Source organism: Hyaena hyaena, unplaced genomic scaffold, assembly GCF_003009895.1.
Source record: "Hyaena hyaena isolate Hyena2069 unplaced genomic scaffold, ASM300989v1 scaffold_638, whole genome shotgun sequence".
Lineage (NCBI taxonomy): Eukaryota > Metazoa > Chordata > Mammalia > Carnivora > Hyaenidae > Hyaena > Hyaena hyaena.
Window position 1 is genome coordinate 242,971 of NW_024081270.1, and position 18,270 is coordinate 261,240.

The 18,270-nt window shown below is 51.2% G+C and overlaps 1 protein-coding gene across 1 annotated transcript in view; it reads left to right on the forward strand.

Annotated features, from left to right (window-relative positions):
• The first annotated feature begins 1,819 nt into the window (after positions 1-1,819).
• The window catches only part of TMEM123 (transmembrane protein 123), a 44,329-nt gene continuing 27,878 nt past the window's right edge, over positions 1,820-18,270 (forward strand). Inside the window, exons 1-2 of the mRNA XM_039216549.1 lie at positions 1,820-2,099; positions 6,762-6,818. Coding sequence (XP_039072480.1) covers positions 2,000-2,099; positions 6,762-6,818 — 157 coding nt within the window. The 5' untranslated portion in view covers positions 1,820-1,999. The remainder of the gene's footprint in view (positions 2,100-6,761; positions 6,819-18,270) is intronic.

An 18,270-nucleotide genomic window follows, 5' to 3' on the forward strand; every position in this document is an offset into this window, starting at 1 on the left:
TACCAAAACCAAGCTGGTGGTGCCGAAATCAGACAACAGAGATATGAGGCCATCCAGGTCAAGGTCAGTTCCAGGAGAAACTAAGTTCACATTTCCACCCCAGATTCCCAGGTACTTGTATTCTCAGTACAAGTACACTGATTCTGAAAGGAAGATTCAGATGTAGGATGGTTGAGAGAATAGAGGGGGCATTTCAGAAGGAGAAAACGACGTGTGCCAATGCCAAGGAACCGGAAAGCTCCCGTGTCCATGGGCGGCCAAACCAAGGCTGGAACGACAGGCTGACCCTGGGTTGCGAAATGCTTGGTCAATGAGCTAAGCAGTCGCCAGAGCAATTTATTCCTACACCAGACTCCCCAGTGGAGTAACCGAAAGCTACATGTGCACGGCTTGCTCCAGGGTGGAGGCTAGGGAGTGTTTGCCGGGAAGGGCGCCCTATCCAAGCTCTGCGATCAGTGATATCCATACTGATAGACTTAGCTGAGATCAGAAAGTAGTATCCCTCCTAACATAGTTTTGGGAATTTGACATTTAAAAGCAATGAGGTGGCCTTTGTGACCTGAAATCTGGGTCAGACACCAAAGATCTGCAGCGTGTAGAGTGTGGTAGGTTGGGGACGCACAGGGGTTTTAAGGGTCCTGGATCCTGCTGTCTTCTATGGCAGTTGAGGGGCCCCCCTCAATCTTTGTCGTGTTCCCGCATCGGCTACCAGTCCCTACAGGTCCCTTCAGCGTTCTTAGCAAGAACAAAACGCTGACTTTACAGTCGCTGCAAGTCAAGACAAGTGAGTGGAATCACTCAGAAGGCTTAAAAGGGACTTGGCCAAAAACTGTTCCAAACAGGTTATTCCATGTGAACGGGGGCAGCAGCCCCCCGGGAGGGAAGGGATGAGCTGGGCCTGGGCGGCTCCACTCCCCAGCTCTTGGGGCTCCCCGCACATCGCCCCTGGGCCCTTCAGGCCCAGAGCTGCCGGCACGGGCGGCCGAGGATGCGGCAGCGTGGGGTACAGGTCCCCCGTGGAGAGTGCACCGGGCCTACAGAACCGAAATGGAGTCGGGGAGGAGCTGCCCAGTACGCAATGGCTTCTGTCCTCAGGCAAGCTCCTCCGGGGATTTCTTAGGATAGAACAGATGCGGGGCCTTCCCGAAGGCCAAGTGGCGTCAAGACGGCTGCACCTGTGTAGACATCGTGGCTGCCTTACGCGTGGAATTAAACTAGGAGTTTGTACAACCCCCCACCCCAGCCGAAGCTGGGTCCCGCGAAGAGAAAGCCCAGCGGGCCACGACCCCTGAGGGAGGCCCCCGCGCTGCCCCGCCGGCCTGCAGCTTCCGTGACGCCGCCGGGCCACGCGCCGGGCCCCACCGACCACCACCCAACACCTCCTTCCGCCCGCTCTGGTCCCCCGCAACCACACTGCCACTTCCGAGAAGAGAGGAAACCGCCGCAGCGTCCGGGGCCCGCCCGCGAGTCAGGGGGCCTGGCGCCTCCGCGGCGGCGCGTCCGGGCCCCGCCCCAGCAGAGCTCCGCCCCCTGCTCGCCCTGCGCCTCCGCCAAATCCCGCCCCCGAGCCCCGCCCCTCCGCCAAGCCCCGGCACCGCGCCCCGCCCCGGCCGCCCCCGGAGCCCCAGGCCCGCTCCCGCGTGCCGGCCTCGCCCCGCCCCCCCGCCGGGCCCCGCCCCCGTGCGCCGGCCCCGCCCCCCGTGCCCCAGCCCCGCTCCCGCGTACCCGCCTCGCCCCGCCCCCCGCCGGGCCCCGCCCCCGTGCGCTGGCCCCGCCCCCCGAGCCCCAGCCCCGCTCCCGCGTACCAGCCTCGCCCCGCCCCCCCGCCGGGCCCCGCCCCCGTGCCCGGCCCCGCCCCCCGAGCCCCAGCCCCGCTCCCGCGCCCTATTTGGGCATCTGGGGGCGGCCGGCGGCGGGCAGGCTCCTGGGAGCCGGCGCCAGAGCGCAGCGGGGCGGCGGTGAGGCGCGGCCGACGCGCCGCCGGGAGCCGCAGGGAACAATGGGAGTGGGCGCGCGCGGCGGCTGGGCCGCGCTGGTGCTGTGCGCGCTGCTGGTGCTGGCGCTGCTCAAGGCCGCCGTGGACAGCACGGGCCTGCACGGTAGGTGGCGGCGCGGGCCCCCCGGACGCGGCCGGCGGGGGCCGGGGAGACCGAGGCGCGGACTGGCTGCCGTCGCAGCCCTGGAGGGGCGCGTAACCTGTTGAGTGACCCCGGGGCGGACGGAGGGCGCGGGCTCGCGGTTTCCTGTCTCCCTCCCGCACCCCGAAGTTGGCGTGTCCTGGGGGTAAGTGCCCCCGAGCCCCCCCTTCTGGAAGCTGGGTCGCTGTGCTGCGCTCCCGCGCCGGCGGACCCTGGGGAGCCCTTCAGCGTGGGGCCGCGCGGCCGCGGACTGAAGCCCCCAACGCGAGGGGGCCCGTGGGGGGCGCGCCCCCGCCCCGCGTGGTGGCACCTGCCCCGGCGCGCACCTGCCGCGCAGCCCTCGGGCCGCCGCCAGGTGTGCGTGCTCCGGGCGCCGGGGTTTCCTGGTTCGGGGGGAGGAAGGGCCAGGAGGCGCGGGGTTCGCCGCGCACTTGCCCTTTGTCAGCCACTGTCGCAGTCGGGTCACCGGGCGGTGGACGGTAAACAGGGTAAGTTCTTTTCAGTGACCCAAATCCTCCGTAGGTTTACATTCTGTCCAGCTGCTGTGTGTTGAGCAAAAGGTAAAGGCTGCAGTTGAGGCACAACACCTGCTCCGGCTGGAATAATCTCGGTGAAATTAAAGACAATACCACTTTTTGTTTGTTTGGCTGTTTTATTTGCTCTGCTGAATTGTGCATGTCCCGAGCCGGCTTTGCAGACCGATTTTGACCTCATTTAAGAAAACAATGGTCAGTAAATCACGTCCATCATATTTTCGATATTATGAGATGTTTCACTGTAAGGTGAACAATCTGGACTGAAACAGTGTATTTTGGTGCTAATTTTATGCCATTTTTTAAATTTGTTATTTGTGAAAGTAAACTTTATTGTTTCTCTGATGAATTTCTGATTAGAGAAACCGAGTGTCCTTGCTTTATTTTTTTTTTTTCCCCGAATAACAGATTGCCTTATTTTAACACTCACTGTTGCACCGTTCTGTTTACTACTTGGATATCTTGGGACGAATCTCTGCTGCAGGAGAGCCTTCATTTCATGAACTAGTACAGTGATTAGGTCTGTGTGTACAGACCCTAATGTCACTGTGAAATTAGAGTAGAAGGAGGCTCCGAGAGAGAGCTTCTCAAAACAAGGAAACGTTTCCCGGCCTTCACATATAGTGTGTAATGTGTATGAAGTATCCTTGTGAAGTACACTAATTTTTAACAATCATACTAGAGCATTTACAGTATTTTTAGCAGCCAGTTTCCTGTGTACCGCCTATTATGCTAATCGAGGTACCCACGTCATCCTGATGGAACCTCACAGTATTATTCCCATTTTATAGATTTAAAAAAACTGAGGCTTAGATATCACTTAATGTTTTACTCAGAGTTAAACCGCTCATACATGTTTGATTTCAGAGATTAAAATCCAAACTCTTAATTAACCATTTTGCCACTAAGTCACTTCAGGTGGTATTGGCTGTTCTCATAGATAATGGCTCAGTCTCCAGTGTGCTCTTAACGGAATAGTGCAGATCAAAACATTGAAATTCTTCTCTCGTTGAAAATACCCTTCAGTCCGCTGTGCACTTTATAAGCGTCTGGAGTTGGAGGTGTTGGGGAGGCCGTGGACGGGTTAGGGAAGCAGGAAGGACAGATGGCGTGGGGTTCGTCAGGGCTCTTGGCGGTAAGTCACAGAAACCCACTGCAGACAGCCTGAGGGGAAGGAAGGGACCTTCTTGAGTCTTGGACAGAAAAACCCGAGAATTAAGGGGGCTTCAGAAATGCAGGCTTCAAGAGTTCACACAGGTTGCCTGGAGGTGGCCACTTCGGCTTCCTTGGTTACATCTGTCTGCTCTCAGGCAAACCATAGTTCAAGTGTTCTCAGCCTGGGGTGGGGAGGAGGGCAAGGGTCAGGGAGAGACTCCAAATAACAGGCACTTTCTAAAGTGAGTCCCAGGCACCAAACACCACCCTACTGGGCAGCCAGTTAGGAGGTTAAATTAATCCTTAGTCTGCACCTCTCGACGAATGTAACTTTCTTTTCCTCCAGTCAGCACATTATTGTATGTTAATACTTGGTCTCTCAGTCACACAAAGCATCAGCCTCTTTGTAGTTAGTCGCTCCTTGTCTCCTAGGATGCAAAACCTGCCTACCCAGGTACCTGCTTCATAAGTAATTGACTGCAAAAAGGAGAAAGGCCCTCAATCTACAAGAATCCTCTGCTTTTGTCTTCTTTTTCAAGCAAAAAAGGTTGCCAGGAAATGATGCCGAGACACAGAAACAGGCTCAGCAGTAGCCCAGGAGAAAGACAGTGGCTCGTTGATAGCGCAGAGAAGTGCCTGGCTTGCTTATCTGTTTGGGGTGGAATTGAAATCCCTTGCTAACAGAGGACTGGGTGAGGTGGTGGGGAAGAGGAGAGGTCCAAGCATGACCTCTGGTTTGGGGCTTGAATAATGGAAACACGACAACTGAGAAGCCCGGGAGAGAAGCGGGTGTAGAGCAGAAAACCAACAGCTCATTTCCGGCGCTCCAACCCAGGGGCTTTGCAGCCCAACAGCCTGGTACACATACAGTCTCTGCCGCTTTCTAGCGGGTGACCTTCTCTGGGCCTCCTCCCTGTCACTGTGTGGTGGTGTTCCTTCTAGGATCCATTGGCAGCGCCAGGGAAGCCAGTGCCAGTCACCTGCTTCCCCACAGGCCTGGCATGCATAAGGCTTGTCACAATATCGGCCAGTGTTCGATACCAGCTGCAGATATGTGAGCACAGTACAGCAAGGCGACCAGGGGACGCTGGGACACTGCCTTGTTTTCACTGGAAGTCACTTGTTTGTGAATCAAAACACCCGCCTTCAGGGCTCCCCTTAGCTGGCATCAGTAAGAGATGGTCAGCTGGCCTTGATCATTGGGTTTATCTTCACACCACATCCTTTTGTGATAAATGGAATAGTTCCATTAAGAGGAATGTGCAGGGGAGCCTGGGTGGCTTAGTCGGTTAAGCGTCCGACTTTCGCTTAGGTCATGATCTCGCGGTTCGTGGGTTCAAGCCCCGCGTCGGGCTCTGCGCTGACTGCCAGCTCAGAGCCTGGAGGCTGTTTCAGTCTGTATCTCCCTCTCTCTCTGACCCTCCCCTGCTCACGCTGTCTCTCTCTCTCCTAGAAATAAATAAAAATATTAAAAAAAAAAAAAAGGAATGTGCATACACAACGATGATAGATCCTTCAGCGTCGTCACTGGCTACTGCGCACCTTACTGGGGTGTTTGGTCAGGGAGTGCTATCTTGGCGGATAATTGCTCTCTTTCCATGTTTTATATATACTTTATATTGAGTGATATATAGACACAGGTTGAATAAACCTCTCTGAAAAGTTGTTTAACTGGGGCATGGAATTCTTCTAAACTTTTCCCAAATCTTAAGGTACTAGTTAAAAGTGGAAGGAATCATATTTCTACAAGAAGGCTTGCAATTAAAAGTGAAATCCTAAGAGTCTAACATCCACAATATATAAAGAACTTATTTAAACTCAACACCAAAAAAATAGAATTAAAAAATGGGCAGTAGACCTGAATATGCATTTCCGCAATGAAGACATCCAGATAGCTAACGGACACACAAAAAGATGCTAAACGTCACTCATCAGGGAAATGCAAATCAAAACCACAAGGAAATACCACCGCACACCTGTGACAATGGCTAGAAAAAAAGGCAAAAAACCCCCCCCAAAACCCAAAAAACAGGTGTTGGCAAGGATGTGGAAAGAAACAGGAACCCTCATGTACTGGTGGTGGGAATGCAAGCTGGTGCAGCCACTGTGGAAAAGAGTATGGAGGTTCCTCAAAAAGTTAAAAGTAGAACTAGCCTATAACCCAGCAATTTTACCTCTGAATGTCTATCAGAAGAAAATGGCACTTATTGGAAAAGATGCATGCACCCTTAAGTTTACTGCAGCGTTATTTACAGTAGCCCAGATACAGAAGCAGCTGAAGTGTCCCTCAGCAGATGACAGAGAAGGGGTGTGTGTGTGTGTGTGTGTGTGTGAGATGGAGGAGATGGAGTATTCCTCAGCCATAAAAAAGAGTGAAATCTTTTGCAAACAGCTTTTGCAACCACATAGATGGAGCCAGAGAGTATAACGTTAAGTAAGTCAGACAGAAAGACAGATGCCATATGATTTCACTCACATGTGGATTTTAAGAAACCAACGAACAAAGCAAAAAAGGCAAGCTCCAAAATACTGAGCATAGACCGCTGTCTGCCAGAGGTGAGGTGGGGAGGAACGGAACATCCTACCTACCTCATCTCCTCTCCCCTGCCCGAAGTCAGGGTCTTGGAGGTCAGGACCCCCCGGGCACAGCGGTCAGTAGCAGGAACTGGTCTCCGGCTGCCCCTCGCTGTGTCTGCGCACAGGTGGACGCACGTCCCATGTGTTTGTTACACAGCTGCATGTTTTCTGTTTCGAAAGATCCAGGAACACGGCCCCATAGTTCCCGACACCTTCAAAGCGTGTTTCAGAGCAACAGCGACAAAAGCGGACCGTGCTGTGGACACCTGCCTTCCCCCACAGCACCACCACCGATGCCGGCGGTCTTATTGAAATATCAAATGTTTTTGCATCACAGGATATCTTTTTACTTTTATAGGCTCTCCGGACTCTAAGAAGCTGTTGACTCCCGGAGACGACAGTGCTAACTCAACAGGTGAGTTTGGAAGGGGCGCAGAGCACGGGTTTCCGTCGGTCTCGGGTACGGAAAGTCGTACAAGCAGGCGAGCACGTGGGGAGGAGGTGACCCGTTTGAGCCACGAGCCTCTGACTCGTGGGTCCCCGCAGCCTCCCTCGGGGCTGCGCTTAGGCGACGGCTCCCGGTCCGGCGGGGACGTGAAGGCAAGCTCAGGCTCCTGGTCCTCCCGGAACGCGTCCTGGGCCTCGGAGCCCACTTAGGAGTGAAGGTGTGGCGCTGTGCTGGGGCTGAGAGGTCCGAACGCTTCAGGCCACCGCGTCACCGGTGCAGCGAGCCTCCCAGGCCTGTCCGCCGCGGCCGACTCGGGGGAGGGGGACCAGGGGGACCTGCTTACGTTTCAGCCGCCGGCCGGGTTGCAGCCCATGACTTGCTTCCCGTTGAAACAGCGGGTGAGGCGCTTCGCTTGTCATTTCCCTCGGGACACGTGGGCGTCTTGGCTGCATCTGGAAGCCACGCTGATGCCATGGGCGGCAGCCGTGAACTGTCACGGCGTGTGCCTTGCACTGAGGTCGAGACCAGAACAGGTACCTGGATCCTGTCACCAGACCCATAGCCTCCCCTCCCCTTCCGCGAATATTTACACAGGGTCCGAATGTGCGGAGGCGTCCTGGGTGCCCAGGGCCCGGGCTTGCCCAAGCTCTGACTTCTTGGAATTCTCGTGGGTTGCTTTGTGTTTTATTTCATTGTGGAAAAATACACACCATGTGAAACTTGAGTTGTCAACCATTTTTAAGCGACTGGTTCAGCGACATTTTGCACGTTCACACTGCGGGACCATGCTTCTCATGGCCCCTGCCTCCCGGACAGGCTTCTGGCTGAACAGAGAACCCTTTTATTTTAGCGTTAGTAATTCCACGGGAAATTCTCCGTCTGGGGAAAGGACTAGATAGACTGCCCCCAAATGTAATGATGATTATATGAGGGTTTTTAAAAATATCTTACTAGGTTATTAGGTGGCTTTTCCTATTGGCCTTCACTGAACTCCTTCAGTACCACTGAATGTCAACTTCGCATGACCCCAAGAGGTAGAGGAAGGGTGGTAGTGAAGACCATGTTAATTGCTAGCATTTACAGAATGCCTGCAGCGTGTAAGAAACATGGCACACGTTTGCTGATCTAAGTGCAGATGGGGTGTGGTTCTGTGTCACCCAGGAGACAGGCCCAGAGTGGTTTAGAAATTTGCCTGAGGTCCCATGGCACATCCAGGATTGAAACTCACTTCCTGGGATTCGAAGCCTGGGCGATTCACCGCAGTTCCTGAAGCTGTGGTGTGGCCTCACCTTTAAAAACACTGTTCAGTGAAGAAACACCACTGGTGACAGTTGTGGATGGTTGTTAAGATCAGCATCTCCAGTGTCAGTGGGATGCTTTCAAACGCCCCCTCCTCTGGCACAGGGAAGGTCATGGGGGAGGAAAGCGTGGCCTCGAAAGGTTTTCTAACCACATCAGATAATACAGCTGCTATAAAATTTTTCGGTTCAGTCTGTAACACTTTCCATAACTTATTACTTCCTCTTAGGATCTTGAAACCCTATATAACATGTTGAGTTTGTGTGTTTTTGTAAGACGTGATGCTTAATATTTTCATAGACCCTTCTAATATGGGAAACTGTGTTTTTGAACATCACCAATTTCCTTGATGCTGTTGGTCTAACGTGGGTTATTTGGCATTGATTCCAAAAGGAAAATAACACATTTCTTTAGCGAACTCCTGTATCTTGTGAACTGAAGGAAGATGTTCTTGGATAAACAAACTGCCAGCAATACTGCTTGGGACATGGTGCCTTCCGTTTTATAGGACTCAGCACATTAGATCCAGCAAATCTTTTTTCTCTATTTTGTTTGTTTTTAGTCTCCATCTAAGTTCCTTGAGAGCAGCGTCTGTGACTTCCCATCCCAACACTGTGCCTGGTGTATAGGAGGTAATGCACACATGTTGGTTGAACTGCATTGTGGAACCAAATACGTATTTTATCACTGCTGAGCCATCTCAAAGAACCACTGCATGCTTTTTGCACACGTGACTGGTCCATGCTCCAGCATTCTCCATTATTGTAGCTGTTTTGGTGTTGAATAACATTGATACTTGAGGTCAGAGAATCAGAAGTTGAGGTCACTTTGCAATTGTACCACTCAATTATATGTAAGGGTTGTGTTTTCATATGCCCTCATCATCATTTGAGGAGTATGAGCTGTACTTTTGACACTCTTTTCTGGAAGTGATTCTACAGAAGTTTTTTTTTTCAAAAATTTTTTAATGTTTTTATTCTAAGAGAGAGAGAGAGAGAGAGAGAGCGAGCAGGGGAGGGTCAGAGAGAGAGGGAGATACAGACTCTGAAAGAGAGAGAGAGAGAGAGAGAGTGTGAGCAGGGGAGGGTCAGAGAGAGAGGGAGATACAGACTCTGAAACAGACTCCAGGCTCTGAGCTGGCAGTCAGCACAGAGCCCAACACCGGGCTCGAACCCACGAACCGCGAGATCATGACCCAAGCGAAAGTCGCACGCTTAACCAGCTAAGCCACCCAGGTGCCCCTCTACAGAAGTTTTTAATTGGAGTAACCCCCTGTCGCTGGTGCTACCCCACAGCAGCCGGTTACCATCCGGGCACCAAGCATCCCTGGTCTGGCCCTTCCCACGCCTGCGGTTGCCGTGGTTTTGTCCCGGCTGTGGCAGGACCGCAGCGACTCCAAGCTGACAGGTCTGAGACACCTGCCTGTCAGAGGGGGAGGGGGAGCCAGCCCCGTAGGCCGGGGGGAAGGGCGCGCCAGGCAGAGGCAAGTGTCGGTGGGGGTGTCGTGGGACAGGACTGGGGGCACAGGCGGGTCCTGGCCAGCGCGGTGAGGGGACCACGCTGCCGTCGCGTGACCGCGGGTAGGCGATCAGGACCTGGAAGTAGAGGATTTAGGAAGTACGATTCCGTTTGGAGACCTCATAAGTAGAGTGGGGTGGGCTCGTAGAAGGGGAGACCAGAGATGCCGATTGAGGCAACAGTGCGGGCTCCTTGGGCCTTTCCTGGCTGGGTTGGGGACCGTAGGCGTCCAGGGGCTTCGAGCTGCGGCGTTTCTGAATCACTGTGCGCCCCGGGACGGCAGCCGTCAGGGCAGAGCTGGCTTGGTGTTCCGTTTCCCGAAGCCTCTGTCTGAAGCAGGTCGCGGGCGGGATGCAGGGCCGCGGTTCACAGAGAAGCTGCGGGTGTAGACGTTGTCCTGTGAGCCCCCAGAGGCCCCCAGTCTCCGTCCTCTCCCGTGTCTGCGGCTCAGGTCCGGGGCTGGGTGACCGGCCGGCCGTGAGGTCTGGGGAGACCTGGGAAGTGGTGCCTGTCGGCTGCGCTTCGCGGGGTGGACGGGCTCGGTGCTGAACAGGGCGTGGCCGGAGAAGGCGTGCGGGGACCGGGAGCTCCCACAAGTGCTCCACGGAGAAGGGACTCAGAGAAAAACGGAAGTGGGAGGAGTTGTGAAACTCTCTTCCCTTTCAAAGCAGAAGAACCGATCACAGCACCAAGGGAAGGCCCGGGGCCCAGAAGCCAGCGCCCAGACCACCGAAGTGGGGGGGAGTGGGGGCGTTGGGTGACGCGAGCGAAGGGTCAGGGTCTGGGTCCAGCACACCCGGGATGCAGGAGCGCCTCCCCAAACCTGAAGGCCAGTGCACGTCGGAGCTTGGACACAGCTGGGACTGGATCCACAGCGCTTCTTTATCTGTTTTCAGTAAATATTCCTTTTCAGTAGAAAGCTGGTGGACTTGCTCTGGACCCACGACCCACCCAGCATGCAGCAGTGCGGGTACAGTGGTCAGAGTTGCACACTGATGGGCATCAGGTGCTCAGGGTTAGGCTCCTCAGGGGTTTGCTCACCTGTGTCTTTTTTTTTCTTACTATGTAACTTATTTACAGCTAATTATAGAATCCAGGTAAGGCATGTGCACATTAAGACCTTTGACCAGTGCATGAAAACATGCAGAATGTAGCTCCAGACTTCCTTTCTGCACAAGCCCCACCACATCCTTTTCCCAAGTGCTCCGTTCCCGCTAGAGGCTAGACTCCTCGTCCACCCAGACCTCTTCAGGTTCATCTCAGTTAGTGGAATAGCCATTCATGCAGTGTCTGGGGCCAGAGAGGTCTACAGTTTCACAGGTATCCTTCCAAAACATTGTGTCAGCATAATCCTTCAGTGGTGTAGACACTTGCCATTAACATTAAGTGGGTGATCCCACACACACACTCCTCTTTGCCCAGCATGTCTCACTGAAACCTCGTCCTTCCTCTCAGCTACGTGCTAGCCCAAGGGACGGATATAACACAGACCTTATCCTTCCTAATAGCCACGTGCGAGTCCACGGGACAGACATAGCGTAACTCACACAGCCCCCTGCTGACGGTCACCTAGGTTGTCTGCAGTGCTGTGGCCAGCACCCTTTCTGGCCCACGCTGGTGCACCTCCCCACAAGGGTACCCGTGGGCTCTGTCTGCTGGCGGAGCTGGTGAATCAAATGGTGTAATACTTTAACTGGCGATTTTGTTAAATTGTCTTCCAAGAAGGTAGCGTTTGCCCCCACTGGCAGTAAAAGGTGCCTGCTTCCTCCAGACTCCACAGCTCTGGGTAGTAGCAGACAGTCTACTATTTACCGATCTGAGATGTGATTCATAAGGTCTCACCGTTGGAGTTAGATTCCTTCCACTGAGTGGGGAATATTTTCATACTGGTTTTTGGGGAGGTGGTTATGGTTCTTTTTTAAAAACTGCTTTCTTGAGATAAATGTCACGTGCTGTACGTTTCAGCGTTTCTCAGCGTACTCCCCACGGTCCGTTTTAGACCATCTTCCTCCCCTCGGAAGCTGTCCGCCACCGTCTCCGTCCTGCCCAGCTGCAGCCCTAGGCAGGCGTGATGCACTTTCTGTGTGTGTAGATGTCCTTCTTCTAGACCCTGATAGGAATGGAGCCAGGAAGCGTGTAGCCTTTGAGACTGTAGTCTCTCCGTTAGCGGTGTTTCCTAGGTCCGTCCGCGTGGCGGCACAGACCGTAGCTCATTCCCTTTCACGGCCGAATACCGTTCCCCTGGCCACATCCCGCTCCTCCGTCCGTTTGCTGCTGCACGTTGAGGCCGTTTTGTGCCTTTTGGCTGTTGTGGAAAACGTGGCTGTGAGCACGTGTACACATATTTGCACAGAAGTACGTGCTTGGCTGTGTGACGGAGGAGAATTGTGGAGTCGTGTGGAAACGCTGTGCTCGGTGGCCACCTTCCCCATCAGCTGCCCGCTTCACGTTCCCACGGGCCGTATATGAGAATTCGGTCCCCTGCCCACCTCGCTGTCCCGGCCCGGGGGCATGCGCGCTCCTGGGATTTGTGGGAAGTACATGTGGGTCATTCAGATTACCCAGGTATGCTCCTCAAGGGCTTTCCATCTCTATCCAGGGTTCAGGCTCACAGCTAAACTCTGGGAATTTCCCAAGTGTTAGGAGCACTAAAGGTGCCTTCTGGTACCCTAATGAGGTGACTCTGAGACCCCACCCAGAGCGGGGCTGGGCCAGCCTTGTGGTTGGGTGGTTAGAGCCTTCAGTCTCCGACCTCTGGTGGGGGGGGGGGTCAGGGGGCCCAGGCTGAAGACTTAGGCAGGCGTGACCAAGTACGAGGCCTCAGGAAAACCCAGAGTGGGTCTGGAGAGCTTCCTGGTGGTGACAGGTAGCGCTGCCGGGAGAGGGTCACCTGGCGAGGGCATGGGGGCTCCGTGCCTTTCCCCGGCCCTCATCCCCTGTCTCAGTGCGTCCTTTATTCCCTGGGTTCTCTGAGCCGCTCTAGCAAATTAAAAGAGCCTAAGAAAGAGGTCATGGGAACCTCTGAACCGTAGTAGGTGGTTGGAAGCGCAGCCACGGCCTCGGTGTGGTTTCCCGAGCCCTCGCCTGCGGGGGCCCATGCTGTCCCGTAGGTAAGTCAACTCTCAGTTTCTGGACACACTGCTGGTGGCCCAAGAATTGCTTGGTGTTCCGGGGGGCGGGGGGAATCCCTCTCACATTGAAATTGGGTTGGGGATCCCCGGTTTAGCATGAAACAGTATCTCGTTGTTTCTTTGTTGACTAATGAAGGCAAAGCACCTTTTCATGTGTTTCTTGGTCATCAGTGCATCTTGGACAGATGTTTCAAGTCCTTTGTCCATTTGTCAGGTTGTCATTTTGTTAGCTTGTTTTTGCCGCCTTTTTTTTCCTAACTATAAAAATAGTGTGTGATTCCTGTGGAAATCTTGGAAAAGTTTTTTTTTTTTAATCATTATTGAGATTACTTCCACCAAGTATTTTTAGTTCTTCTAAACTCAGACTTAACTACATGGGCAGCGTTTCTTCAAAAGGGAATTAGCCGTCTCCTGCACATCATTTCACTGTGGTTCTGTCTTACTGCATGGAAACAACTGGTTGGAAAGTGACGGTTTTGGTCTCTTACCTGACTGTGTAGTGAGAACTGGTTTGACTACTTTCACTCCACAGTGAATGTGATCCTCTAGTTCTTCATGTTCCCCCAGCCAGCCAGCATGTGTGCCATTACATTTCGGGGAAGATAAAGAAGAAAATTGCTTTGCCTTTAAGTGACCTTGAGCAAATTAGTTAAGGTCGTGCTGCCTCAGTGCCTTCTGTCAAGTTCAGGTGTGTTGTGGGCTGGATGACGTAACGAGAATCAGCTGCCTTTAAAATGGCACCTGGCACAAACTAAAAACTAAATGTGTTCCTGCTTGCTGTTTGGCCAGTTGACCCTTTTCCTTGCCCTTCCTGTGTCCGCCTTCTCTGCCACAGTGCCTTTGCACGTACTCTTCTGGCTCCCTGAAGGGCTCTTCCCTCCTGCCTTTGCCCGGTTAACACCGGTTCAGCTTTCCAATCTCAGCTCTTGCTTCCCTTCCTCAGGAAATAGTCTTTGACCGGCCACATCTGGTTGAGGGTTTAAGCTGGCCTCCCTAGACCACAGGTTCCCTCTTCAGGGGGCGGGGCTGGCTTCTCTCACTGCCTCGTCCCCAGTGCTCAGCACAAGACCTGACGTGCATTTCTGTTGAAACAAGGAGAAGCCAGATTAATGCTTGCCTCCCCAGTCTAACCTGGGAGATGAGCTGGGAGCTCCTTTGTCAACACGAAACCCTTCCCTGCCCGGCGTTCCTTGAACTGGAGGCGTGGCCTTTCCCTTCATGGGAATGGGCCCCGTGGGACTGGAGACACGTGCTGCATCCTGGGTGGCAGGTGTGAGAGGCGACGCCAGCAGCAGGCTTTGGGGTGGGAGTCAGGTGGCTTAATGGCCCAGTCGATTCCCCACAGCCGGCCCCGAGGGCCTCGGAGCTTGTTAGGGCTGAGAAGGGCTGCAGGCTGGTGGGGAGGGGGCAGGCCTCAGGAGGGGCAGCTCGGGACGGGAGCCGGGAAGGGGGCAGGCCCAGGCGCTGTGGGGAGGTCCAGTCGGGAGTGAAGCGGCCCCTGGTCTTGTGCTTCCCTGTCTCGGAGAGAAAGATGGGGGGTGGTGGTAAAGGGGGACACAGCCTGGGAACCACCGTGTGAACTTGGTGGGTGACCTGCGGATTGAAGAGGGTTCTTGGGGGTAAATCTCAGGGACGGTCATTGGTGGTTATGTGACCCCGTCGGTGTGTTGAAAATCATCAAGCCTTAGAGCTTAATTTGTCTTTTTTTTTTTTTTTAAGTTTACTTATTTGAGAGAGAGAGCGTGAGAGCGCGCAGTAGAGTGCAGGGAGGGGTGGAGAGAATCCCAAGCACGCTCCTCAGTGTCAGTGCAGAGCCTGACGCAGGGCTTGAACTCACGACTGTGAGGTCCTAACCTGAGCTGAAAGAGTCGGATGCGCAACAGACTGAGCCACTCAGGTGCCCCCGACTTCGTTATTTTTATTCACATTGTTTTGATTGGATAAGAGCCCAGTGGTTATCAAGGACGGATATGGACTAGCTTTCCAAAAATAGATTCCTGAGGGAAGTTTCATAACCAAAAGACTTATTTACCTGAAAAGCTGCGCAGAATAGTTGAAGCCCACTCGTAAGATTTGTTTACATCAGCCTCAACAAGGTGTTCTTCACGATTGTTCCCGCGTGCCTCCTGAAAATTCCCTAAGGCATTAAAGCAAAGTGTCGTCCTGCGTGCGTGCTGTTAGACTCCACCCCTGTTAAGTCTGTTTACATCATAGTATGAAAAAAACAGAAAAAGCGAACAGCAGTTAACTTTGCAGATAATGGAAATATGAATCATTTATGACTTTCTCCAGAGAAAAGTGGCTTAAAACTGTCCTAAGTAGTAGTCTGGCTTTTATCATAAAGGTGTGCATATCGAGATTGCATGTTTCGCACATAAACACGAGGACACTCTTTTTTAAACCATCGTAATGCCAGTATTACACTTAAACATTTTTTACGGTTTTAATGAGGAATAATTGGCATACAGCATTGTATAAGCGTAACGTAAAAGTGGTATGATTTGACTTAGATTGTGAAGACCACAGTAATTTTAGTTAACATCCATCATCTCATAGATAGAAAAGCCCAGAAAATCAAACAAACCAAAAAAGAAATGTGCGTTTTGTTCTTGCGATGTGACCTTTGAGGATTTGCTCCTCGTTTTCCTGCCTATAATCGAGCAGTGTTGGCCGTGGACCTACCATTTTGTACACCACGTCCGTTCTCCTTCCTTATCCCACAGCTGGAAACTTCTTCCTTGTGACCACCTTCATTTGCTCCCCTCCCCCGCCCCTGCCTCCGGTGCCGATACAGCGGATTTCTTTTTCTATGAGCTTGCTTGTTTTTTTATTTTAAATTTCACACGTTAAGTGAGATCGTGGGATATTGGTTTGTGTCTGACTTACTTTGCTTAACGTCATGCCCTCAGGGGTCACTCATGGTGTTGAAAGTGGTGGGATTTCATCCTTTTTTGCTGTTGAATAATATCCATTGTGTATGTATCAGAACTCCTAGCCCACCGATCCCCTGATGGACACATAGGTTGTTTCCATGTCTGTCTGGCTGTTGTAGGTACGCTGCTGCTAACATGGGGGTGCAGGGGTCACTTGGACACAGTGAACTTATTTCCTTTGGGTAAATACCCAGAGGTAGAATTGTTGCATCTTAGGGTATTTCTGTTAATTTTTTGAGGGACCTCCATGTTGGTGTCTCCAGTGGCTGAGCTGTTTATACTTCTACCAATGTCACTAGCGTTCATCAGTGGTCTTCTTGATCTTACCCATTCCAACAAGACGATGCCTCATCCCGGCTTCGATTTGCGTTTTACTGTTACCGAGTGACCGCAAGCGTCTTTTAATGTACTTGTTGACCATTTGTATATCTTCTCTGGAAGAATGTCTGTTTAGGTCCTTTGCCCATTTTAAATTGGATTAGTGACATTTTGCTGTGGAGTTGTAGGGTTTATTTTAATTATCTTTTTAGAACTGTAGTTGACTTAAATTTTAGTTTCAGCTGTACGACGTTGTGATTCAACATTTATGTACGTTACAAATTGCTCACCACACTACTTACCATCTGTCATCACAGTTACTACGGTATTGACCATAGTCCCTGTGTTGTACTTGAAGTCCCTGTGACTCCTTTTTAACTGGAAATGTGTATCTTTAATCCCCTTTACCTGTTTGACCCATCTTCCCATTCTCCTCCGACAACCATGAGTTTGCTCTTGTATTTGAGTCTGTTTTTGTTTTTTCATTTGATTTTTTAGATTCCATGTTTAAGTGAGATTATGTGGTATCTCATTTCTCTTTCTCTGACATTTTGTTGACCTTAATACCACTAAGTCCATCCATGTTGTTGCAAATGGCAAGATTTCATTTTTTATGGTGAGGTCATATTCTGTTGTACAATACGTGCTCATTATGTGCGCTTGATCTATTGATGGTCACTCAGGTTCCTTCCTTATCTTGGCTGTTGTAAATAATTCTGCAATAAACATAGAGATGCAGTTGTTTTTTTGTTTTTTTTTTTTAATTAGTGTTTCCATTTTCTTCAGTTAAATACCTAGAAGTGGAATTGCTGGATTGTATGGCATTTTTATTTTCATTTTTTAAATGTTTATTTTTGAGAGAGAAAGAGAGCAAGTGCTAGCAGGGAAGGGACAGAGAGAGAGGGAGACACAGAATCTGAAACAGGCTCCAGCCTGTTCTGTGCTGTCAGCTCAGAGCCTGACATGGAGCTTAAACTCCGGAATGGTGCGACCATGACCTGAGCCGAAGTTGGACACTTAACCAACTAAGCCACCCAGGCACCCCATATAGTAGTTTTATTTTTAGTGTTTTGAGAAACCTCCATTCTGTTTTCTATCGTGGCTGCACCCATTTACATTCCCACAACATTTTTTATTTCTTTTTGATGATAGCCATCCTGTCAGGTATGAGGTGATAGCTCATTGCGGTTCTGATTTGCATTTCCCTGATGACATGTGATGGGGACCATCTTTTCATGTGTGTGTTGGCCATTTATATGCCTTCCTTAGGGAAAAAAGCATATTCGTGTCCTCTGCCCACTTTTTAATCAGATTGTTTTTTGTATTGAGTTGTATATGTTGGATATTAACCCCCATCAGATACATTATTTGCATATGTCTTCTCCCATTCTATAGGTTTCTTTTTGTTTTGTGGATGGTTTTATTTGCTGTGCAAAAGCTTCTTAGTTTGGTGTAGTCTCCTTTGTTTGTTTTTGCCTGCTTTGTCTTTGCCTGAGGACAAAACTACTAAGACTGTTATCCACAAGTTTATGCTTCTGTTCTCTCTTGGGAGCTTTACAATCTCAGGTCTTATATTTAGGTCTTTAATCCAGTTTGAGTTTATTTTTGTCTGTGTAAGAAAGTGGTCTGGTTTGATTTTTCTGTGTGTCCAGTTTTCCCAATACCATTTACTGAAGAGATGTCTTTTCCCCACTGTATATTTTTACCTACTTTATCTTAATTACCGTTTGAGCATAGGTTTTTTTCCTGGGCTCTCTGTTGGGTTTCTCTGATCTATATGTCTACTCATGTGTAATGCCATACTGTTTTGATTTTTGTAGTACAGACTGGTATCTAAGTGTGATACCTCCAGCTTTGTCCTTCTTAGGATTGCTTTGGCTTTTCAGGGTCTTTTGTGGTTCCCTATGAATTTTAGGATGATTCTAGTTCTGTGGAAAATGTTACTGGTGTTTGATAGGGATCACATTCAATCTGTAGTTGGCTTCTGGTAGTAAGGACTTCTTAACAACACAGGTATGCATCAAAAAGTTGCACGTTTGGTTCCAGACCACTGCGATAAAGTGAGTCAAATGACTGTCATGGTTTCCCAGTGCATGTAAAGTTATGTTTACACTACCATATAGTCTGTTAAGTGTGCCATCAGATTATGTCTTTAAAAATGTACATACCTTAGTTTAAAAATACTTGCTTGCCAAAAAAATGCTAACCATGATCTGAGCT